Source organism: Aulonocara sp. 'chitande type north' Nkhata Bay, linkage group LG12, assembly GCF_057382095.1.
Source record: "Aulonocara sp. 'chitande type north' Nkhata Bay isolate Kocher_YH1m ecotype deep benthic linkage group LG12, A_spYH_male_GT1.1, whole genome shotgun sequence".
Taxonomy (NCBI): Eukaryota; Metazoa; Chordata; class Actinopteri; order Cichliformes; family Cichlidae; genus Aulonocara; species Aulonocara sp. 'chitande type north' Nkhata Bay.
Window position 1 is genome coordinate 26,140,300 of NC_141355.1, and position 26,171 is coordinate 26,166,470.

Sequence of the window (26,171 nt, forward strand, 5' to 3'; positions counted from 1 at the left end):
TTCTCACCTACAGTCAAGCCGTTGTAATGGCACAGACACTGAAATCCCCATGGGCAATGGTGCATTCCCAGATGAAAATTACACACAGCAGCACTTGTTCCTGATTATTTCCCGGCTGTCTGCTATGTACAGACGGCAAATTGCGTGTCATTTATGTCTTGCAGGTCAGCCTATTCATACTATCGGTCATGCCAATTTGCAATAGTGTGAGAGGTAAACACTCTTTTTTTTTTTTTAGTCGTCATCTCCAAATTCAGCCAAAGTGGTCAGAGTAAAGTTTCTGTGCTGCTAAAAATACCTCAGTTTGAAATCTCACAGGGCGCCGGGCCCTGTGTCAGGATTCTGAATTCCTGTTACTGATTCATAGGAGTCACTGTGCATGCTAATCACTTTCTAATTCCAGCATACTAACAAGCTGATACATGACACGATCGTCACATACAAACAAGTTGTTGCAAAAACATGGCTGTGGTGCAAGCTCTAGATCAGGGGTGGGCAATCTCAGTCCACGAGGGCCGGTGTCCCTGCAGATCTCACCTTGGGTCAACACATCTGAATCACATGATTAGTTCGTTACGAGGCCTCTGGAGAACTTCAGGACATGTTCAGGAGCTAATTTAGCCATTTAAATCAGCTGTGTTGGTTCGAGGACACATCTACAACCTGCAGGGACACCGGCCCTCGTGGACTGAGATTGCCCACCCCTGCTCTAGATTCACATTAAACTGAGGGAGTTAACGCCACACTGATAAGACGCTCTGATAAGGTCCATAAAACCATTACACTCTGAAAGTGTAAATAAGAAATCTGATGACTGCTGCATTCATAAGAATTAGAAGGGGGGTGGACAGCTCTCATTCATAATATCATTCAAGAGTAGCTCATATGCCTTTTATAAATAGGTGACTCATGATGATGATGACAAATAAACAAGGGCAAAGTGCAATGCTAAGGGACAAACAGAAAGGAGAGGCAGCCATGAATGTCACATAACAAAACATTAAACTCTCTTTACCTCTTACCTCTGAAATTTTTGCACATTTAAAACATGCAAAGCTGCTGTGGATGTAAGCATTTGCACAAATTTGAACAGATTTGTTTTCAGAGAAAGAAGCCTTTGCGTCAGTAGAAACTGTAAAGATAGACAGAGTTTGTTATTCCTCTTTATGTGACAGAATGTGAATTAATACTTTCATTTTCTTATAATAGGCTTAAACATTATAGGATGTTGTCAGCAACAAGGCCAAAGTACACACAGAGAATTCAAGGATACAATCTATCCAGTAGCAGATTTAAGAGGTACGAGAGGAAAAACATAAAAGATGAATACGTATTGAGTGACATGGAACAAGCACGGACGCATGAGTGACGAATATTCAGTATGTGAATCAGTTCTCCAGTTAAGCAAAACAGGTCTGCAGGTTTATTGGAAAATTACCTTTTTTATTTTTATGTGTGTGTAAAACAAATCAGTTTCGCGAAATGGAGTCGGTTTTATAACCACCTTTATTTTTATTAAAAGACAGCTTTTTTTTCTTCAGTTTCATTCCACTGTTACATTTGTTCAAAACAGTAAAACAAAAAAGAACACTTAAACTACTGGCCTGTATCCAGTATTTTTTGGCTCCAATATTGAGCAGGTTAAATAGTAATTTTTTAAAAACAAAAAACTATATTTACTAAGCCAAAACATTTAAAGTTAAGCAGTATTTGTGTTTCAGGCATTTTAAATAATGTCCTTGATGCTATACATGCGGGGTATAAACTTAAGAATGGTACTTAAAACTGCCACTGCACTTAGAAAGGCAGAATATATGAAGGAGTACTGTCCTTTTTTGTGTGCATTTTTACTTGTAGACTATGTAAAGGGATCAGGAAATAACTGCTGTATCCACTACCTCTTAGTTAGTCAATAATTATGTGATAATTATGAAGAATTAACTTGTATTTATATATCATATTTTTTAGAACGTTTGCTAAGTGCTAAGTGTGCACATGCATTATGTTCTAGTGAAAATCAGTGGTTTACAACCTTCTTAAGCTTATAAAGCCTTAAAATGTTTCAGAAACAGGGTTGTTGTTGTCTTTGACTTCCTTTTATTTTGTGATATTTTGCTGGGACTATTTTATCTGGTGTTTCAGAAGAACAAAAGTAGCTTTTCATTTTCTTTTTTGTTTATACCATTACACATCTTCGTGACTCAGATTTTTACATAATAGGTAACCACTGAGTCTTCATCTTCTCCTCCAATCAAGCCTGTCTACATGCGCTGCTGATACCTGTCTAATAAGCTTTGGTTGTTGTCTTTTCAGAGCTCAGCTAAAAGACGATCCTCTGGCTGTGTGTCTGCCTTGCAGTATCGCTCTAATTCTTCTGACCTTAGAATAATACTGTGTTAATATACAACCGAGAGGAGGGCAGGCCCTTCCCCGTATGTCTGAAGAGGCAGGGCAGCTTTAGCAGGCTGACAGTCTCTGCTACAGTTCAGTACTCAAACGTAGTCAGGATTTTTCTACTACTGGCAAGGCTACACTCATGTCATCCTGAAAGGTACCGAAGAGATACTTCATTGCTACTTGTGAAAGAGCGTCTTTCAATCACAGGACAGAATAGACAAAGAGGACTGCAGTAAAATGCAACAAGTGACCATGAATGTGAAGAAGCAGTTGTTGTCCTTATTTTGTTTTCTTCTGCCTTCTGTGGGACTTGTGTTGATGTGTACCGGGATCTACCTGGTGTCCCAGGAGAACGTGCATGAGAAGGCTCTGAGGGTCATTTTTGTGTATATCATGATTGGCTGTGGCCTCCTGGCTATGGTCATTGGGGTCTGCTGGGGCCTCTGCTCAGGCATAAAGACCGAGAGAATTGGACGCGAGCGACACATCCAGGTCTTCACTATTGAAAGGTAAATCTGTGTTTTCGTAAGAGGTGTGCATTCAATGCAAAAAACAAATGCAGAAAAAAATGTTTGTGTACCATAAAAATTCTTTGAGTAGAAATTGTACATATGATTGTACATATAACATTAGCCCCTATATTAAATATATTAAATATCTCAATTCTTAGTTTGTATATATGAAACAATACACCAAATATCTATCTATCTATCTATCTATCTATCTATCTATCTATTTTCCCTTACAGACTGAGCTCTTTTCCTCCTTCATATGAAGATTCCCAAGAAAGTCAAGTCTGCCCTGATGCGTCTCCTGGGTTTATGGTCATAGTCGATAGCACAGACATGCTGATGAGCCTGGCTCCTCCGTTGTACAGCCAGGACAGCCCAGAGGCCCCAGACTGCAGGTTTAGCTGGGAGCAACCTCCACCATACAGTGAAGTTGAAAGTATTCAGCAGGGACATATGGATGCAGAGGAGCTGAGGGAGCGCTTGTCTGGACACTGAGGGAAGAACAGTTTTTGCCTGACTGGTTGAGAGAAAAAAAGGAATGCAGATTGCAGAAGTGAATGACTTCCACACCAAGCTGAGTGAGAAAGTTCCAGAACAACTGGAAATGTTTTTATGTCACTGGATCGCTCAAGTGCCAAAAGATGGACAGCAGAGATGTGCTGACATCATCTTTCTGCCATGAATCTACAACCTAGTGTCTGTCATCCGTCGTCTAACAGGCCTGAGGGTCTTTACACGGGTACGGCCAGAATGAGCCCCAGTTTTAAGCTGCAAAAATTATTTGGTGTGACCGATAAGCATGGTTGTATTACTCCAGGTGGACGAGGTTTCATTTAACAAGGAGAACTTACTTTTATCTGCACTTCATTCAACCACTGCTGTGTTGGATGATTTATGCATTAGAAAATGCATAAACTAGTTTTTAAAGGTTAATCTTTGAAGCCTGATATATTGTCAGAGTTGAATCAGCTTTACTCAGCATAGCAAACGGGTAAGCTCACTGTCTTTATCGTCTGTTTGTTCATGGAAATAAAATGTCTTTATTACATTTCTAACAATATTTACACTACAGTGAGTAACAAATGCCCTGCCTATTGCAAACAGAATAACATTGAGTTATCAATTACCTCTGAATCTCAGTGCACCATAATTTATATGAATATTTGCTGTTTGTTAATCAGAAGTTCTTATTTAACCTTTATTCAGCTGGGCTATTCACAGAAATTCTGAAAACCTCTTTTCAGTTAACAGTATTGGAACGTGTAGATGAAACACTGAACAACATGGCTACTTTTACACTTTTTACACTACAAAATTTTTGCATTTCATATGAATTTCTTATAAGACGCATTAATTTAAAGTCTTTCATCCACTTTTTGCTGTCTTTTTAAAAAAAAAATGGATGAAGTGGTCTAATCTGCTGATTGCAAGATCATCTTGCAGAGATGGACAGAAAATGGAGAGTGCATTGATGAGTGGTTTTTAATTTGCAGTCTTTAACAAATTTACTATGCCATTACCCAATGTAAGGTTTATGCCACAGCTTCCTTAATGAATAGCGTTTGTAATTACCCAGACCATTTTTTATGTTTCTGCAAGTTAAGCTACCAGTGTGTGCACGCACTTTAATCAAAGTTGTATTTTTAATTTTGAAATTAATTTTTGCTGTTATCCATAAATTGTAAAATTTGCTCTTTTACAAAAATTTAATATTAAAGAACTTTTTTTAAAATTAAGATGCCAAATTACAGTTCTTTTTCTTGTATTTCTGAATAAAAAAATATTTTGGACTTCTCAGAGAAGTCCAGCGTGCCAGCTCAAAGTTGAAGACCTGCCTAATAAATAAAACTATCATTTTTAGTTTTAAACAAGTTTTTTGAAATATTTTTGTTTATATGACAGGTGACCTAACAAATTATTATTTAGCACTGTAAATTATTGTCTGATCTTTTGAGTACATTAATGTGACTTGTAACTATGTAACTAGTGTGACCTAACAATATACTGTGACTGAAAATACTGTCTGACTGTTACATGTTTTCTGCCTTTGCTGAATGTGCACATGCTTTCTGTGTATGACACTATAAGATGTCCTAATAAAGTATTTCAACACATGAAGACTACAACTGACGGCGCACTTTATCCCAATAAAAAGGCCGGTCGAGCACAAACAGCAGCATTGCAGCTAACCCATTTTTATACACAATATAAAGAGGAAAAGAGTGGTTGCTGCCATTTTTTAAATTACACTATTGGTGGTATTTTTTGATGGTATTTTTTTTTTCTAATCATGCTTTTGGCTATAATATGCTAAAGCTTAAACAATTTTAACTAAATTGTGTTTTTAGCAACTTGTCTAAAGTTGATAAAGTGCCCCCTATCCCCGTCCAGCTTATGAAATAACACCTGATGCTATAAAACTGTTGTATGGGGCAATAACCTGCTATGGCTGGCTGGTAATGTCTGGCTGGCTGAGTGAACACATCCTTACGGATATCCACTGGCATATCCTCAACTGATAAAGACAGCAATCAGGCTGTTTATGAGTTCTGCGTGTCTCATTCAGGCCATATAAAGATCAGCCTTCTTCATTTTTTTGTCTCAACACAACAACTTCAACACACTTTATGCTTAAAAGCACGCTCTTTCCTCGAAAGAGCGTGCATTCATACACCTCCTGATATATGGTGTCAGCACAACAAAACACCCAAGGGCAACATATTTCACTAAGTCTGTTTTTTTCTTTTTGTCCTTAAAGCCATCTGACTAAATGAAAAGGACAAGAATTACACACAAATATTTTATTTGGATTAAAAAAAAAAAAGAAATAATGAATTCAAACATGATCATACAACATTTTCAAATCCTAAATTAAAGAATAAAAGCTAAAACTCTGTTGAGAGTACATTTTTCTTTTTAACTTATGTAGGTTTGAAATATGACTGTGGTTACTTATCAAGTATTCATAGAAGAAATATGTTTTAATTTTATGGCTTTAATAAAGTTAACACATATTTATACCACAGTATGCCTTTATACTGTATGTATTATGGTGCAGTACTAGCCTCGGTTTAGGCAAATATGATGCAAATTTCAACTCATACATGCAAATTAATATTTAATTTTGTTTTAAAGTTTAAACAGAAGGTTAACTAAAGTGTTCAGATTTTTAAAAGGTCAAATAGTTGAAAACATGCTGTGATAGGTTCGAGCAATCTGAAATGTGAGTTTGCACGCTCATAATCTGTTCGCTGTCGACCTTTTTTCATTATTTATCCACAACAATAATTACGCCTGCCACGTTGATCCACTAAATGGTAGTCGTCAATAAAGAACAGAGAACACTGTATGCGACTTTAACTTTATTTTTGAGAGACAAATGTCAGCGGTAAGCATCTGAGTCAAAAAAGAAATGAAAAATGAGGCTGAAACTACAGAGATATTTTAAAGATGAAACCAAGAAAGTAACAGGTGCTTTGAGGATATTTTTCATGTGTTTGCATATGAGTGTGAGTGTTTTTTGGTTGGTTTGTTTTTTTCACTTGCTCATGTGATTACATTTGGGCCACGGCGTCCTGTCCTCTCGTGAATGTTAGAGATCTTCAGGGCAATGGCAATGAGAGGACCCAGCACCACCTGAAGACAAAGCAAAGAGAGCTGAAGGCAGAGCTTCGAAACTCAATCAGACCTTTAAATCTTTCACATTCACACTAAGTTACTGTCGAGTTCTTGAGAATTTCGTGAGCTTTTTGGTCAGTTTTTCTGTGCGAGGTTGGCACATTATACTTATAGACATCACGTGTTAACAGATTCCAGAGCAGATAACCAAGTTAGACTTACGTAAGTCTAGACCTTTAAAACTGTTTCAACATCCGCATTAAGGGGATTTTATAGGAGCTTTAACTTGGTTATTCAACTGGTTCTTTTTTATTTTTACATTTAGAAAATGCATACAAAGTGAGCATGAGACAACAAATAATGACAACATCCCACAAACTTGACATTATGACTAACAGGTTTGCTGTTGGGTCAGTGTTAATTTGAACCCTTTACTGCACAGCAGTAGTAATGAAGGTGTTTGAGGCTGCTGAAGAACATCATCTCCTCCTCCATCCCAGACACCACAGATCCGCTGCAGTTCGCCTACAGATCCAACAGATCCACAGAGGATGCCATCGCCCACGTCCTACACACCACTCTCAGCCACGTGGACAAGAAACAGGGTAACTATGTTTGTTGATTACAGTTCAGCGTTTAACACAATAGTGCCCTGCAGACTGTTCACAAAGCTCAGGGATCTGGGACTTAACAGCCGTCTGTGTGCATGGGTGTTGGACTTCCCCACTGGCAGAACTCAGGTGGTGAGGGTGGGTAGATGCGTCTCTAACAGCATCACCATCAACACAGGAGCACCTCAGGGATGTGTCCTCTCGCCACTGCTCTACTCCCTCTACACTTCAGACTGTGTGGCCACCCATGGCTCCAACACCATTGTGAAGTTTGCTGACGACACAGTGGTGTTGGGTGCCATCTCCAACAACGATGAGGCGGCCTACATGGATGAAGTGAAGAATCTGGCATCGTGGTGCCAGGACAACCACCTCCAGCTGAACGTCGGCAAGACCAAGGAGCTGGTGGTGGACTTCAGAAGGGGTCAGCACAGAGACTACAAGCCCATTATCATCAATGGAGCTCCAGTGGAGAGGGTGCAGTCCTTCAAGTATCTTGGTGTCCACATCTCCTCAGACCTGACATGGGCTGCCCACATTCAGGTCCAGACCAAAAAGGCTAGGCAGTGCCTGTATCACCTACGACAACTGAGGAAGTTCAGGGTCTCTCCAAAGATCCTCAGGATTTTCTATACAGGCGCTGTGGAGAGCATCCTCACACAGAACATGACATCGTGGTTTGGGAACAGCTGTGTGAAGGACCAAAAAGCTCTCCAGAGAGTGATCCGTACAGCAGAACGCTGCTGCAGGATTGTTCTCCCCCCGCTTCAGGACACCTACACCAGGAGATGCCGGACTAGAGCAGCGCAGATACTGAAGGACCCGTCCCATCCTGGCAACAAACTGTTCCAACTTCTGCAATCTGGTAGAAGGTTCCGCATCTTCCGGGCAAGGACAGAGAGACTCAAGAGGAGCTTCTATCCCCAAGCCATCCGTGCCCTAAACACACACACCCGCCCTCTCACATCATCTATAATTGACTGAGACAGGACTCTCTTCCAGACACTCTAAAGTTTAGAGTGTCTGGAAGAGAGTCCTGGTTTAGAGTCTAAACCAAGGCACAATGTACATTTCAAATTCCTTTAATTTTAAATATGTTTATATTGTCTATCCTGTAAAATAGTCAGATGTCTATTCATATTAATGTACAGAATTCACCTGCTTGCTGCTACTACTGCACATTCACCCAATGTATATACTATATATATATATAATGTTCTGCCCCCATTTTTGCACATGTCGAGGAGCGTGTCAGGCTACATTTCACTGTGTGTTATACTTGCATAACTATGCATGTGACAAATAAAGAACCTTGAACCTTGAACCTTGGACCTTGAACCTTGAACAGTATTGTGTGATGGAAAACAACAGACATGTACAGGGCCGTGCAAAAGTCTTGAGACACCCCTCATTTCTTTATATTTTGGTTGAAAGTAGCCAAACCTTGTCTTTACAAAAATCCAGCAAGGACCTGAGAGATGCATCTGAGCCTTCAGCTGATCCATCTACTGCTCACTGAACCCTCATCAGAAATGGTCTCAGTGGAAGAGTGGCTGTCAAGAAGCCATTGTTAAGGAAGGGAAACAGGGAGAAAAGGCTGAGGTATGCCAAATTACACACTGAATTTCAGCCAGATCTTGTCAAAATGCATGGAATTATAAATGCAGGAAAGTACAGAAAGATTTTAATCTATCACATAGTACCATGTGGAAAGCAACTGATAGACAACAAATGCATTTTTCAGCATGACATTGATCTGACATATACTCCCAGTCCGGTAAAAACATATGTGGATAGATAAACACACAGTAAAACACAATCAGTCATGGACTGGCCTCCCCAGAGCCTGAACTTCAATATTATTGACAAAGAACAAAAGAAAAACCAGCCAACATCCAAAAGAGAGTTTAAAGTGTCCTTCAAGATGCCTGGAGAACTATTCCTGAAGAAATTATAAGTACATCACTAAATCTATTTACCATTTTCTGGTGATCTCAAGACTTTTCCACAACACTCTACATTGTATGATATTCTCATCCCAAAACTGCTACATGCAAAAAAACATGTATTACACTGAAAGCACAGATTTTACTAAGGCTGCACACAAACATGTGGCTTTTTTTTAGCTTGGCTGAGAATCTTGTATATAAAATCTGTCCCTCTAATCTAGCTGAGTAAGCATGGCGTGCAATCATGTATGTCGTCTCTGATAATTCATGCGCGCTGGGTAAGGGCCAGAATGATTAGATGTTGAATTTATGATCTAATGATGGATAATCCGAGGGTTCAGTGCAATGCCACAAATAACACATTTTTATTGGCTGAATAAACACAGCAGCTAAATCACAGTTCAGGTATGCTTATCGTAACAGCAGTTTAGCGAGGAGGATTTTCTGTTTTCATGAATAAAAAGGGGGATGTAACATTGGGACATAACTTCATGCTGCCCTATACGTTTTGAATTACCGCACCTGCATTTTAATAATAAAAGACTAAAAAGTAATTCTCAAATACACACTTTGTTGCTTTTCTTTGCTTTTTTTATGTGGCAAAGTCAGAATTGAAATGTCGTTAATCTGAACGCACACACACACACACACACACACACACACACACACACACACACACACCACTCTAAATTGCGAAGGCATCTTTATAACTCCCGGGAGTGTTTAAAGTACACTACCTATCCCAAACATCCATAGCCACACAACAAGCTTTCATTGTTAAACACTCCAAAGTCTACAGGCCAGTCATCTAACAGTTTGAATGAAAGTTATAATACATAATCACAATACAACCACAGTACATGCTGTATCCTCTTTTTTTTAACTGCTCAGCCTGACATAAACCTCGGATCAAAATTTAACCATACTTCATCAATTATTGTCTGAAGACGTGAGCTCAAGACAACAAGTGATGAAACCCTTAGACATTTTATCACTACAGAGTATTTACTCTGCTAATATGTAGTGAATTACAGTATGTCAGAAGTAACATGTAAACAATTAGTAAATAAACTGCAGCAGGAGTGTTTTCCCCTGTTCCCTGCTGAACAGCCGTCGAACCGTCTTCTGGCCTTTAGACTCAATTAAAAGTCGCGGCCCTGAATACTCAAAAACAAAACTGCCTGGGAGCAGGCGCTTGTAATCAGGCTGACTGATCAATGGTACACCGTGTGCTAGGTTTAAGATATTAAATAGAGTCTGTTTCTCAACTTCTAGATAACATATTCCAACATTATTCCTCTTGCAATCTGAGCCATAGGTTTTATTTCTGCTATAAACGTCACAAGTTTTGGAACGACTGCTTCATAATTATGTTAAAGGTTTTAAGGGACCCAGATAAATATGGACTCTTTTCATTCCTATTTTTGGGGTTCCACTTGTTCCTCTCTGCAGCACAAATATTTTTCCTTTACATCCCTGTTAAATTTCCTCCTCCTCCTCCTGGAAGTCATCTAATTCCCGCATCCAAGTCTTTGTTGCTTAAAGACATGATGTCAACTGGAAATAAGATGAATTTCACAGCCTCTGTTTTATCCCAATTTGGGATAAAACAGAGGCTGTGGTTATTGCTTATTTAAATTCTGTACCAACAATGACTGTATATTACTCCATTCATCTTGTGCATATATTTAATCTATGTTATTATGCTTACTTGCATACATAAGTTTGGACTTTATTTAAATGGTAAATGGCCTGTATTTGTATAGCGCTTTACTAGTCCCGAAGGACCCCAAAAGCGCTTTACACATTCAGTTATCCACCCATTCATGCACACATTCACACACTGGTGATGGCAAGCTACATTGTAGCCACAGCCGCCCTGGGGCGCACTGACAGAGGCGAGGCTGCCGGACACTGGCGGGCGCCACCGGGCCCTCTGACCACCACCAGTAGGCAACGGGTGAAGTGTCTTGCCCAAGGACACCATGGCCGAGACTGTCGGAGCCAGGGCTCGAACCGGCAACCTTCCGATTACAAGACAAACTGCCAACTCTTGAACCACAATCGATTTAATTTTATGTTTGCTAAATCACAGACTTAAGTAGTAGTTTAGGAGTATATATGTATATAATTAAAGTTTTTAAACATTCAAATGATAGAATATCTCCTGTGTATCACACAGATACATATCATGCATTTAATATGTTGAAAAAGCTCATTATGAAGCATCATTTCTGCTACTGTGTGCCAACAAAGCTTTCCTGCGGTGGTAAAACTGGCTAAAGATGACATAATAATGCTAAATTAATAATGTTGGAAGAATTTACAAATGGCAAACAAATGGCCACACCATAGTTCAAGATAAGGATAGTACTTCTATACAGTCCTCTATTTTCTTTGGATCGTGATTTGGGTGGAGCCCATCCTGGCTGTCATGGGGAAAGAGGTGGGTACACCCTGGGATAGTCACAGTCTATCTCAGGGGAAAACACAGAGAGACAAGCACACATTCTCTCATCCATGTCTTCGGACAATTAACCTCACATGCACCTTTATTGAACCCAGAGGGAAACTAAAACACAGAAAGGCCCCAGAGCCAGACAAAGAGGTTCAAATGTTCAACCTTGGCTAGATGCCATTCCTGAAGGGATTTAGGACAGGATTTTTCCACTGAAAGGTGAGAAGTAATTGATATAAGCACAAATGTCACAAAAAGAAGGTACATAAACACCATCAAACCCATCTGCGTACCTGTGTCTCTCTGTTGTGTCTCTCCGGGTCTCTCTCAAAGCTCTCAGCATAAATGCGAATGGTGGACCCCATCCCTCCGCCGCTCCCGCTCATTCGAAACACCAGGCGGGACGCATCATTAAAGATAATCCTCAAACCCTGGAAACAAAAAAAAAAAATTGTTTTCTTAATTTTTATCAATTGACTTTTGTCTACTTTTTCATTAACTTACTATTCTCTTTCTCTTTTAAATATTAAAAATTATATAAACATATTTTTTTAAACACAAGTAAATGGCTAAAAGTAAAAGACAAATAAATGGTCATGTATTTGAGTGGATAGGATAAAAAAATCAAAAATCATTTGAATGCACAAATTCAGTGTGACTTTACAGCACACAAAAGTACAAATCTTGTATCATCAGACCTCTGTTAAAACATTCAGTCCTGTAATTAGTGATGCAGTAAAGGCAAACATCCGCTAGATGTCACTGTTACTGTGTGTTTTGTTGGCGCATGATTCAAACTGTACTCTTGATGCATGCAGCGCACTCACATTCCTAATGATGTTGGCTATAAAGTTGCATAAGGTTATAACTACAGCTGCACTTTCCAAGAATCTCCTGACTCTTACAGCAGATAACATTCTCACTAAGGTTCATAACTGAACTCTGTGTGTGACTCTTCAAACTTAATCCCAGGATATCACTGCATTGGGACCAATCAAATATATCTCCTGCTGACTGACGTAAGGAAGAAACTTTTCGACTAATGCATCTGTAACAGCGCTTATCTGTCCTGAATTCCACAGTCTCTCCTTCATTATTCGATTAGAGTACAAGAGTTCAAGGGAGGTGACGGCAACATGTTATGAGAAAAAACAGGACTCCAAACTGTATTGTCAAAGTATCCCCACCTCAGGCGTTAAGCTGTACTAGATGTCTCGATACTGACAAATGTTATTGCAACTATAGTAAACAAAAGTTTTGTATAGTAGTAAAAGTCAAGTGGATGCACTGTCCCAGTTCCAAAGCAGCCAGTCTCAGACAAATGGCTGTGAGCCTATTAGTTAACTGTGGCTCAGCATTATTGTTTACAGAACGCAGTACTAAATGGAAATATCTGAACCACTCTGGGAATGAAGGATAAAATGCCAGAGTCCAGGTGAAGAGAGACGGCGATAATCAGAGACGTCCGTCCAGCTGTCTGTCTCTCTATCTGTGAGTCTGTCAACTCACTAACAATAGAGTGGCAGTTATCAGAAGGCTGACTAATGCTTGTTAAAAACACTTGCCAATGCAGAGCTCAGAGGCCCCGAGTGGAGCACATACCAGCCATAACTCATGTGTGTCGTGCATGTGTGTTCATCTTTATTCATCTATCAATCCATTTGTTCATCTACCAGCCTAAAGGTGCTTAGAGATTTTGGAGAGGTCTTTGTCTGAGCCTCCCTCCCACCTTCCAGCATCCATGCCAACTGCTGTTCCTCTGCAACTGTGTGGAATTATTCATGGATTAATGTTGGTGTGGAAATGTGGGGAAAGAAAGCACAGAGCAATAAAGTCCCACTAACACAAGAGGGGAAACAAGTCATGGCTCTTCATTTGCATTTTGATTTCACACATGAAATGAGCTGCAGCAGAGAATATCTACACGAGTCAGCACTGACCATCGTAATCAACTGCTTCTTATAAACACATTAGGGTTTTTTAAATTTACCTTCGCCTCATATGTCTATTGTAGTTATTGAAACAGTTCAGTGAAGTTAGGATGTCCTGTTGTCAGTTCCAATGCGATAAATCAGCATACATTACCATATTGCCAGGGCCATATGGGCTATAATATAAGGGCAAGTAATAGTGAACGAAACCGAGTAGTCTTCAGGAATAGTTCCCTAGACTTGTTGAGGGACATCAGCCCTCTTATTTTGATGCTGGCTGCCTTTTGTTCTGCTCTTTGTCAAGATGACCTTTAGTATTGTTGAGACTCTGAGGAGGCCAATCCATGACTGACAGTGTTCCACTATCTGTTTTTCTATCCTGCATAGGAAGTGTCTTTGAGATCAGTGCCGAAAAGTCAAGCTGTTGCTAAACTGATGCCTTCTTCCTGGCATTACACGGTAAATCAGAATCTTATAGTACTTTTGTGTATTCATAATCCCATCAGTTTTGACAAGATCCTCAACACCACTCACTGAATTACAGCCTGAAACCATGACAGAGCGTCCACCATGTTTTACAGGTGGGTATAGACACTCACTGTTTACCTCTTACCTCTCTGACCTCCACTGACAACAATGTGAACCAAAAATTTGTATCCATCACTCTATAATCCCTGTTGCCACTAATTTTCAATCAAATTCTCATGTAATTTATCTCAGTCTTTTCTCCTTGCTTCCTTTCTTTAAAGATGGCTTCTTCCCAGCCATCCTTCCACTGAGACCATTTCTGATGAGGCTTCAGTGAACAGCAGATGCATCAGCTTAAGGATCGAATGACCCTCTAAGGTCCTTTGTCAGAATTTCTGCCTATTTCTTAAGGATGTGATCTTCAGATACTGTTTATCTGCTGTAGATCATTTTCACGCCTGGCAGTTCTTCTTTGTTCCTCCATTTATCTATTTTCCTCAGATTTTTTTAAGAACACGGTCTGGCTTTTTAAGGATGAAATATGTCAAGTTTCTAATAGTCCTTTTAGAATCACCTTGTAAGTGCAAAATTATGATTTCATGCCTATGAAACTGTGGCATTTCTTAATAGATTCGACTAAACAAATGGGGAAAAAAATCATCTGTTTTTCAAGACAAAGCATGAAAATAATAAAGATCTATTGCACAAAACCACTTTTTAAAAAGATAAAAAAAAAAAAAGATAAAAGATAAAAAACAAAAAAAAGATAAAATAATAAAATAAAGACAATGCCTTTACACAGAACTGTAGATCAGACTTGATCTTAAAAAGTCTGTCTATCTACACTCTCCCGAGTGTAAGTGCTTGAAACGTGTGCCTAACAGCGGACATCTTAGAACAAAAACATTTGTGTTACTACAGCCCTGCTTTCCACACTCTGAGGCACTTACAGTCAAAAAGCCATCAAGACACTGCTAATTCTATAGCTATCTTAAGAGATACAGCCACAGCCAGCCTTAGCTAAAGATACAATCAAAGTCATTCTTTTAATGAGCTGTCATCTTTATCATTTAGTCATTAGCTATTAGGTAAAGCAACATTTGATCAAATTCAGTCATAGATTAAAAAAAATTACCACAAACATAAAGAAGACAAGTTTCTTACTCGTTTAATAGAAACCTTCGCTTCTTTTTGTTGGTAGATATTTTTTACTAAACAAATTTCGCATAATACCAAATTATCCAAAAGGCAGTATCTACATTTAGCGCACAAGTTGTTCCATCATCTGATATGCAGACGACGTGGAATGAATTCAGTAGCCAGCTACAAAAGGCCGCGATGCCACTGCTGTGTAAATCCCCCAAGCTTTGTCTTGTGTATTTGTGTATCGTGTTTGAGTGTGTTTGCGTCTCTCGTGTGCCAGCTCTTCCCCCTTCAAACACACTTGCAATGGAGAGACTGCAAAGTGAGACGACAGCTGATATAATTCTGTCCTGGGAGGAATGTGTGTTGTAATAACATTCACTGGGGCGACTGGGATGCTGAGGATTTATCAGTATTTTGGGGTGACTGACTAAAAAGCTGTTGGCCTGCTGTATCCATGGTGACACAGTGGAATAGTCACAGCAGGATAACAAAAGACTCCTTCACGGCGTTAAGATATACAAGGTGAAGCCGGTGGTCAGAGTGGAAAACACAAGTGCGAACAAGGATCGGGAGTGGAAGGGTACGCATGTGTTCACGCTTACGCTCATGGACAACTGGACGGATGTACACACCAAAATGCACAATGTGTGTGTGTTTGTGTGTTTGTGAGGTGGGGCGGAAGCTAAGAAGTGTTGACAAATTTCCACAAATTTCTGGGCAGGAAAGAGAAGTCAGCTGGGTGAAAGTCACAGACACAAAGAAGAAGAAAGAAGGGAAGGAAGGAAGGTTGCATTAACCTAGCGAGTTATCGGTGTTTGTAGTGATACATGATGTATGTTATGTCCGTGTATGCATATGTTTATAATTTCAAAAGGAAGATAGACTGTCATGTCCAAACATGGAGCCTTGCTGATCAGACAGCACTGAAGCTTAGTGGGTGGTCTGGCTTACACCAGGCTGAGTACATGTATGTGAACAAAGGGAAGAGAGAGTGTGTGACCTGATGTGAAGCAGCTTTTCAGTCACTTTTCTAATGCAATGCAATTCGATGTTGGGTTGAACAAACAGGTTTGCGGCTTTTGGTTGGTCAACTTATTGTCAATCTCAGTTTAAGGTAACCAGTCTGGAGAATGGAACCAATAAATGACTTCAAAGTTGTTCTGGTTGTTTTTAATCTAATTGAGACCATGACAGAAACGACTATATTCTGCTGCATTCTACACAACGTCTGCTCTTTGCAAGCATCTGCACGCACAGCATGCTGACACCAAGCCAGTGAAGAATCCAACACTTAAGTGATGTAAACAGTAGTGTCATGAAGCACTTTCTCTAGCGAGTAATTAAGTAATGCGCTGTGCTACGAGTGATGTGTAGTACTTTACTAAAACAATTACAACTCAACAGAAACAGCAGGTTCAAGAGATAAGTAAAGCAAACAGGACACTAATAGCACCCAGCTTCTAAGAGTAACTCTAGCCTGAGTGGCAACTATTTAAAACAATCTTTTTTGCACTTTTTTGCACAAAAGGATCTACTGATCTGTCTTGTTACAGCTTAAGGTCCTTCTATGCTAAATTAATGTGTCGGTTCATGCTATGCTGATTGGTTTACAGGTGAGTTGGGACAGGGAAGGGGTGTGACTTATGTTTCCTGGTTTCGTTTTCTCCCGCTCTTTACTTTTTCTGTATTTCTAATTTAAGTTGTATTGTTTGTTATGTGGTCCCTTTTAGGTCCTTGTCTCTGTGTCCTTCCCTCAGAATCTCCCAGGTAAGTCAGTCTTGTCCTCATGTTTGTTTGCCTGTCAGTCTCCTAGTTTAGTTGCCTGTTTTCCCAGTCGTTTCTCTGTGTGTCTCTCTCGTCCCTCGCTCTCTCGTCTTTCATGTAGTAGTCAGTTTGAGTCTTATTGTGTGCTTCTTGTGCTTCCTGTTTTATTTTGACAGTCTCTTGTCCTGTGTCTGTCGTGAACTCCTTCTTGCTGTGTGTCCTGAGCGTTGTGATAATTCTCTGTATGTCGGTTTAGTGTCTGCCCTTAGCCTTCTCAGTTTTGTTATGTATCTATAAATTCAGCAATAAAGATTTCGTTAAGTTCAGTCTTGCCTGTGAGTCTGCACTTTGGGTCCAGTCCTGCCTGCCTCACACAGCGTCACCTGACATGTTGTTCTCCGTTGTTGAAGCGGGTCCTGAGATTAGCTGAGTGGGATTTGTCACAATGTAAAACACCTAGCCAGTTAGCCAGGGCTTTTTAAACTCTGCCTTCCTGTTGACCTGTGCTCCCTTCACCTGTAGTGATGCCTGTGTCGTCACCATGTTCAGTTTTGCACTACATGCATTTCACATTTGTCAGAACATCCAGCATTGGCTGCTTTGGTGGGCCACAATAAGATAAGAAACACTTTATTTATCCCATATTTGGGAAATTCTTGAAGAATTTTTTTCCCTTGTGTGCAATTTATAAATTGGTCTTGGGATTCCCTCCTAGTGTGTAATTAACCTTATATGGTACGGTGGTGGCACTGTGGGAGCTGAACGGAAGCTGACGTTTAATTTGTTGTAAAAAAAAAAATTCCTTTTTCAGGGTGCTTATGCTGGCAGCTGGCCTTTGTTCTGCAGCTGGACGATCGAAGTCAAGAGCTGCACCACAGTAGACACCGTATCTACTGGAGTGTTTCCCATGGTGGGCTGTATATTCCCATTTGGGCTTCTTTGGGTCAGAGCTGTAGTGTGAATGGCCAAATAATAACGTGTCATGCAACATCCTGCTGTTACAGCCTTCCTTACACTGACCTGGTTTCGAGTCACTGTTCCATCCACAGGGTCAATGTACTCGAAGTTGTCAGCCTTCTCCACGCTGTACATGTGGTCCCCTACAGCAAACTTCTGGCTGGTGAATGCTTTGTCTGAGATTACTGCCTCCAGATCTCTCATTAGGTAAAAGGCTGCACGTGGGTCCAGACCTTCATAGTCAAACCTGACAATCATAAGATGCACACAAGATTTATGAACACACGTAAGACTCAATGAGGTCATGAAAGCAGAAAAGGGAGAGTTTGCTTATGTTAGGTACGTTCAGTTTTCTTGCCGCATCATCTTACTTATGTTACCGAAAAGGGCTCTAAATTGCAAGAGATGTACCACAGAGATTCTGGGGACACGTCTTGTATAACCTGTCCATCTACTTTATGTGTTGTGGGAAACAAGCATCAGTTTAGAGAAGCTCTCTGTGGGAACATAAAAACTACTGCAGCTATCAGTGGGAAGACTGACTGTGGCAGCTATCTGTGCCTCTCACAGGGGAGAAGTTAAAATAAGAACGAGTGAGAAGGACTGGAGGGAGGGGGGTGGATTAAGGTGAAAGCCAGCGAGGCATATGCGGGGTCGGTAAGGACTAAGACGAGGTGAAGAGAAGTTATTACTGAAGTTAGTCAGCATGTATTCACACAATCATGATGAAGGTTCTGACGAAAACTAGTAAACGAGTGAGAAAAGATTTGAGGTAACCACACGGCATTAGCTTGTAGGCTATTTTGGATGTGTGACAATCACAGTGACGTTGTAGGATCAAGTGAATAAGGTTTCAGTCACACCAGCTTAGAGGCCAGTCGGTGATCATCTATCAACCACTCATCGTGGGCTGTCCGTAGTCTGAATGGAAGTTACAGGCTTGCCTACAAACACCATCCAGCTACTTTTTGAGCTGCTGTGAAACTGTAAAAATGCAACACAAACTGGAAACAGGAACCATTAACTTTCAAAGTAAAAGATTCTTGAACAACTTTTGCTTTGAAGGCAAATCGTCTCTATTTCTGTGTCACACTTTGTCAAGTTTTACTACAGCTTGGCTAGAAGTTTACGAGTATTGAAAACCAAACATGAAAATGCTTGTGGCTACCAGTGCGGCCCCCTAGCCTTCTAGTAGATGCACATGTGTTATCAATTTCAAAATCCTAGGTGACTCGCTCCGAGAAATTGCATTCATAAGATTTTCAGAAAAACTGACCTCTGACCTCTTAAGGTTGAGGTGACTGAGATTCAAACTGACCCCTGAGTTTTAGTACATGCACCTGTTTGCATGGTATAATTTTGAAAATGATATATCGTCTCATTTTGAAGTTATCGCATTGACAACAATACCACATCACCCTCCAGGAGCCAGTATCAACTACTTGGGAATAAGCCTTTTTTAATAGCAACGTGTGGTTGCATCGCACCATAATATAGCGGATGAATCTCGAGCAATGTGCACATGACGTCACATGAGAAACCTCAATAGATACACAATGTTTTGATTACTTAGCTGTTTACCTGCAGAAGTAGTTACGCCCAAACCTGGCCCAGTGTTCTCTGACAATCTGCTCAACGCCTTGTTTCTTGGCTGCCATAATGGACAACCACACCAACACGGACCACAAACCGTCCTTCTCACGAATGTGGTCAGAACCTGGAAGAGAAGGAAAACGTGCAAAATTCAACATCTCTGTGTAAACTTCTCTTAGTTATTGGGGCTAAACTTCCATAAAAATCTGCAGTGGAGCTAAATGTGGCCTCATGCAAGACATTGAAGGTTATTTTAATTTTGGAAATTATGATTAGCCCTTTAGCTCAGTGTAACACAAACATTAGAAACAAGGATAAGCAGTTAGCATGGGTCTGTATAAGAAGTTGTTTATACTTTCTGCACTGTTGCTTACATGGTAGCGCAGGTGGTCTACCAAGCTGAAGTTTGGCATATTTGTCACCAGCTCCTCCAGTATACGTTTCAAATTATCTTTGGACAAGATGCTGAATCTCAGTCTCAAGGTATAGATAAAAGTGCTATATGAATAGGTTTCTATGATTAGGTGAATGAGCTTTGCAGTAGAATGTAAGGCTCAAATTCAGTAGAAAAGCCCTACATAAGTACCATTACCTAGCACAGGACTTCCACTAAATCCAGATATACGGTACCAAGGTAGGAAAAACATGTTAGTTTGGAGTTAAGCTAGCTATTTTATCTAGCTTCTCATTTTTTATAACACCTCAGCTAACCATCTCCTAGTAATAGCTGCAAGTTCGACTTGATTTTACTATCTGAATCTTGTTACAGTAACAATGAATTAAAATTATGAACTGTTACTTTATCAAAGAAAGGGAACAATACTTTCACCTGCAGTTTAACTAAAGGGAATGTTTATTGTATTGACCAATTATTAATGTAACTGTATAATGGTGGGTTAATTTTAATCTACAACATTCAACTGAATTCATTCACAGATCCAATTCGCAACAGTTGCCTCGGGCTCTTGGAAACGTACAAAAAGTTGCAACACAAACAATCTTTCCTGCCAGCCCAGAGCAAACATAAACTCAAACAGAGGAGCGCATCACACCCACAGTCTCCTTCACTGGGGAGCTTTCGCTCTGTTCTCAGAGACAGCTGCACTGTAAAGGTATGTGTTGAGGTTAAGCATGTGTTACATTCCCCTGCTTGAGCTTTAAATGGAAAGTGAGCTGTTATTTTAAGCTGGATTTATATATATTTTATAAATCGGAAAGAAAATAAAAACTAAAAAGCAGTACTGTGTCTGTTTTACTATTCCTCTCAACATCTACACTAAAAATAAGAACCTAAAGCTTTATGTCCGGCACATTAGGAAACTGGCAGTTGTTATTGTTAAGTCCCTGCCTCATTCTCTGTGTCTTTGTCATTCATCTTAACAGAAAAGGTGGCGGAGATTGACACCTAATAAAAGACATCTAATATCTATGTCAACAAAGCTTAACCTGATGTGCCTTTGTTTTCAAAGTGACACCAATAAAACCCACAAAGTTTGACATAGCTCTCTAAATTAGCACTGTTCTTGCTGCGTGTCTCAGAGAGAGCAAGAGTGGTGTGCAGCTCTGATGATTTACTATCCAGGGCTCCCTCTGAGCTTTTTTGCCTTACATGGATAGATAACGAGTAAGCTCCCATAGTCCTCTCTGAGTCTCAGCTCTTTCCCTTTCTCTCCTCCTTCTCGATACTTCTCATATTTGGATTTGCTCGCCATCTTCTCCTCCGTTTGCAACAATCATGGGTCTTTTCTCTTCTGTTCACACCCACTGGCGTGTTTCTTTTTACTTCAAGTTATAAAATGTTAAATGTGTCCTCTCTAGTGAATACAAAGGGTTGAGTAGTTGAAAGAAAAAGAAGCAGAGGAAGTCACAAGGAATTAGAGAACAACGACTAAACTTTGGGTGAGGTTCGGACTGTAGCAAGAGGGACACGCATCTAAAATGCAAGCCTATACATGTCTGTATTTTTATGAATTGTTTATACTTTCCGGCGTGAGTGCGTGTCTGCATTAGTATTCACAAAACGCTACCACTGGAGGAGTGTCGGTTTGTTGCCGTGATTCAGGGAGCCCCTGTCTCCTTTTATAGCAGAAGAATGGGGATTATTTACACATGCAGTCAGGGTCACAGCCCTCTCATCTATTAGTTGACTCTGAATGGAGCTATGAGCAGGCAGGATGCACTGCTTATACACGTAGACCTCGAACAGACTGGAAGAGAACGGAATAGGGAAATTTTCACAGACGCCCATGTTTAGATCAGAATCAGAATCCGAATACTTTATTAACCCCTAAGGAAATGATGTGGCCACGGTTGCTCCAAGACAATAGGAACAATAAAAAGTGAAAAGATAAGAAATAAACATGTTTATAACCAGCAAAAAATAAAAATAAAATTACAGTTGTGACAACTGGAGTCACATTATAAATCACGTTTTTTACCCAGGGTTATTAGATGATATTATTCCAGCTCTCATACAAATAGATCACCTATTCTTAGAGGTGACAGGTCGGTAGTGTTTTGCCTTTTGGTTGCATCCCAGCAATCAAAGTAGTTCCAAAATAAAAGCTTAACCATGGTCGCCGAGGTTACCACGACATCAGTTGGAGGTATCACTCAAACGTCGTCAGGATGTCCTCGTTAGACTTCCTATCAAGAGAACTTTTGCAGTTTGAGTCCACCTGCTGTCACACTGAGGATTTGATTTTACATTAGAATGAAAACATTCCTGAGTTTTTAATAGGGACACTGTGAACAAAGAGGGGACGACTGTAAGAGTCCGATTTGTTAAAGTTACCAAGCGACAAATTAACTTGAATTTAAAAGGGCAAAACCATAAATAGCTTAAAAGTGTTACAGTAGTAACTAATATACAGGAATACTTGATAAACCGTTTGCAAGCCATATTAGTTGTCCTTTTAAAAAAACAAAAAAAACAAAGACAAATCTATTTAATTTCTTCTTTACAATAATCTGATCTATGTTTCTAACTTTGTGACATGCGTCCATCTATGGTTCGGTTTTTGACGTCGTACCCCGACCAGTTTTGACCAGGGAGATTCTGGTCTTCAACCATGTTTGCTGGGATGCTAAGGAATGAGCTGTTGAGCTGATGGGGTTGTTATGGCTCAGGAGGGAGAGTTGGTCGTCTACCAGTCAGAAGGTTAGTAGATTGGGTTCGTCAGTCTGCATGTTGAATTATCCTGGAGCAAGCTACTGAACCATGAATCCCGCGATGCTTCAGTCAGATTGGCCAAAATGCCAAAAAATTAAAAAATATCGTCTTTAAAAATAACACTTACAAACAAAACAATAGAGCAAGAAATATTACGAACCAGATGACCATAAAGCTTTTAAACAAACCCTAGCATTATAAATATTAACTGACTTGACTTACTTAAAAATGTAAATGTGCAAAGTAATAACGTGTCACGTGTCTTACCCTGTTAGGCTGGATTTTGTTGACTTCTTACAGCTCAGCTTTTTTGGCAAACTTAGACTATAATAGTAGCCGATTGGCAGACAAAAGTAGCAAAAAAGACCAAAATCGTAGGGAAAAATGTAAAGGTTTTTTTTGTGGTGGTGGTGGTGGTGACTGTTTCAGCAAGTTCTTGCTGCACATTTAGCAGCAGCAGCTGCTGGCCACTGCAGTCCTCTAGTGACAGCTTTGTTTGCAGGCACCAGTTGTTGCTGAGGGGAAAGGATGCACATACTCCCACTCACATTTTCAAAGATAGTCCGGGGATTTGAATGAGCGATCCTCTTTTCACAATCTAACCAGCTGATCCTGCCTTGCATTTGCATTCAGTAGAGATCTGTACTCATAATATTCAGCAATTTCAAATCTCTCTTTATAAAGGCAGTGCTTTTTTCTGTTTGGATAGTAAGTGAATGTGCTAGGTCATACCTGTCCCAAAGCTTTCCTCCCCACAGACGGAACAACGCCCAGAATCCATCAGGTTCCCGAAGTATCTCCAGCCTGTGGGAGTCTCATACAAGGCCAGTTTCATTGCTTTGGCAACCCTACAAACACGCAGAGGAGAAAAGTCAGAAAAACTGCCTGTACACGCGATGTATTTGCTCACATACACACAATATATTCATCTAATATCTAATAAAATCTAACATCTAACATCCCAGGTCTGATGTAGAAACTAGCTTACACACAAAAACTCTGACCTTTGAAATAAAACAAACCAAATGCTGTATGACAAGCGCAATCTGCCAGCAGCTCATCCAATAACTTAATAAGGCAAAGGGAGCAGGAACAAAGTGAGTTAACCTTTTAGTTCATGTTTACTTAGAACCTCAGCCGTGTGCTAGCATAGCGAGAGGAGAAGATGGAGTGCGTGTGCGCGTGAGTGTGTTTGTGTGTGTGAATACATGTGTATGTTGGGATCACGTGGAGGGGAAAAAAGATGCCAACAGTTCAATATGTGGGAGGAAAGGGAGTGCAAAGAGCCAAAGTGGAAAAGAGCAAAGAGAAAGTCTAATAAAAGTTCCCAGTTGCAGATTACAAAATAGAGAGTAACTAATCGATTTACTGGAACTGCAGTGATGCGATAAGAAGAAAAATGCACACTTTATGGTAAATGGATCAGTACTTATACACTGCTTTTCTACTCAGTTTGAGCACCCAAAGCACTTTCTGCTAGACATTCATACAGCACTTTAAACTCATGGTTCAGCATCTTACCAGAGGATGCGTTACCACTCAGACTGGGGGGAGGGCGGGGATCGACACACTGACACTGACTTTTGATTGGTACTTGAGCCTTGAGCTTTCATTCGACCATTTCCGCAACTTTTGGTTTTACGGCCAACAAATGTTTTTGTTTGTTAGCAGGATTAAGACAATTTAATATTTGCGTTCTTGCTTACAGCTTGATATAACTATCGCTTGAAGAAAAGGGTCGGTCTTTGATCCTATTAGAAAAGTTACCAGCTCAAGCCTGCTTAGTTTAGTTTTAGTTTTAATGTTTAGTTTGCAACAAACATCTCCACAGCAATCATTGCATAATATATAAACACTTTACAGGAGAAGTCTAAAAACTGCAGAACCAAATATTTCAACCAACAAAACAGATTTTGCAGCCAAGGGAACAAATACATGGATACTAGCATCTCAAATGCTCGTACTGTGGGATGTGGTGAGAGTTCATGGTGCAATACTATAAATGTGAATATGGGTGAGCTTCAAAATTTTTAAGTGGTTTTATACATATACACATGCATAAAACCCCCAGTGCCCTCCGCAGCTGTTTACAAGAGGATGGGATAAATGACCAAATAAGAGTAAACCAGCTTTATTCCCCCACCCTGGGGAAGAAAGTGCTGGAATGGAAAGACTGGCATTCCTAAAAGAAAACAGGAACTCTGAACTTCTGACGAGCATTTGATGTTTTGAACGGCACGTCCACGGCCAACATAAGCACTGACACTGACTGTAGCAGTGCTCGGCTTTCATGCAACGTTGCAAAAATGTGGCGTCCGAACAATGTGAGAATAAAGCAAATCGTGCTTTCTCAAGTTTGATGATTGCACCAACAGAGCTTTGCACACACACCCATGCATAGCATTCACATCCATACATCCTCAGGGATAAAGCACAAACAAGAACAGGTTTTAAGATCAAATTTCCAGTTCCACTAAAAGACAACTTCTTGAACACACAGTGCTAGAATGACTGTACAAGTGCATTTAAACAGATATAATAAAATGTCTCAGGATAACCGGGATGTTGGATTCTTCTGACGAGATTTAAAAAAAAAATTTTTTTAAAAAAAAACCTGGCAGATTAATACGTCTGGAGACACAAGGAATGAAATTGGAAGGCCTATTTAGAGCTGCAATCCCCTCGTGTGTAGGTGTGAGCCGTAAACTGTAATGCTCTCCAGTCAAAGTTCATTTTCTCACACTAGTGTTGACAATTTACAGGCAAGGAATCTAATGTCGGTCACATAATATACAGTATTTTTAAATGGTTAGTATCAATCAATTATTAGCTATATTATCCTTCCCTGTGAATACCTTCTTTAGGGTATTAAGGAAGTTCTATTTTTGGATGTTGATTATTTTGATGTTTACTGTCTGTGTTTTACTTACATTTAATCTTCTAATATACATGAAGCGATGAGCAAGTCCAGCCTTGCATGTATGAACAAAGCTAAATAACTTCATTCTAGGATGTGACAACACTGAGCTGCAGTTGAGGAAAGTTAGAGCAGGTCTGTCTTGAATGGTTTGGAAGCTCTGCTCCGACAAGATTAGAGCTGGAAAGAAATTTCATAACTGAGCAGGTAGGAGGTATGTCCACTTTCCTTCATCTCAACTCTCTGGAACCTCTGTTGCACACACGCTTACAATATGACCCACACTAAGTAACCTTTATCTTGCACCTCAGTAAATCCCAGCGGAGGGGGAAGGTACAATGAGTGAAGATGTTTCTCTACATCCGTGAAGTAAAATAAGGCCAGCTTTTGGCTTTGGCTTGACATTTTACCAAACATAGCCTTCAGCACCCTCACGCCTCAGTTTGGATTTAGGGCTCAGGCTAAAAGAGCAGCAATGCCGGAGCATTACTTGAGCTTGACCCGAACCAATAACCCTTAGTAGTCAAAGCAGAAATGCAATGTTAATTGCTGATAATGCTGCCACGGAACTCAACGCTGAACTTCTTTTTCTTCTTCTTTACGCTGCTCTCTTCAGGGGGCACCACAGCAGATCATTTGCTTCCATATCCCTATCCTTAGCAATCACACATTCTTCTC

The 26,171-nt window shown here is 40.0% G+C and overlaps 2 protein-coding genes across 2 annotated transcripts in view; one reads left to right on the forward strand and one right to left on the reverse strand.

Annotated features, from left to right (window-relative positions):
- Positions 1-2,561: 2,561 nt before the first annotated feature.
- LOC147317573 (transmembrane protein 252-like) lies at positions 2,562-5,016 on the forward strand. The gene is made up of 2 exons (XM_086312934.1): positions 2,562-2,906; positions 3,146-5,016. Exons 1-2 carry the CDS (start codon positions 2,635-2,637, stop codon positions 3,402-3,404), a joined length of 531 nt encoding a protein of 176 aa, XP_086169060.1. The 5' UTR covers positions 2,562-2,634; the 3' UTR covers positions 3,405-5,016.
- A 1,242-nt stretch (positions 5,017-6,258) lies between these two features.
- The window catches only part of pgm5 (phosphoglucomutase 5), a 29,792-nt gene continuing 9,879 nt past the window's right edge, over positions 6,259-26,171 (reverse strand). Inside the window, exons 7-11 of the mRNA XM_086314663.1 lie at positions 23,309-23,424; positions 19,393-19,528; positions 17,875-18,058; positions 11,839-11,976; positions 6,259-6,545 (exon numbers count right to left, since the gene is read on the reverse strand). Coding sequence (XP_086170789.1) covers positions 6,456-6,545; positions 11,839-11,976; positions 17,875-18,058; positions 19,393-19,528; positions 23,309-23,424 — 664 coding nt within the window. The 3' untranslated portion in view covers positions 6,259-6,455. The remainder of the gene's footprint in view (positions 6,546-11,838; positions 11,977-17,874; positions 18,059-19,392; positions 19,529-23,308; positions 23,425-26,171) is intronic.

Bases quoted from the DNA above. Each gene is read 5' to 3' on its own strand.
- LOC147317573 (XM_086312934.1), top strand. From the start codon at position 2,635: ATGCAACAAGTGACCATGAATGTGAAGAAGCAGTTGTTGTCCTTATTT. The intron at 2,907-3,145 runs GTAAATCTGTGT...TTTCCCTTACAG, and splicing joins CAGGTCTTCACTATTGAAAG to ACTGAGCTCTTTTCCTCCTT.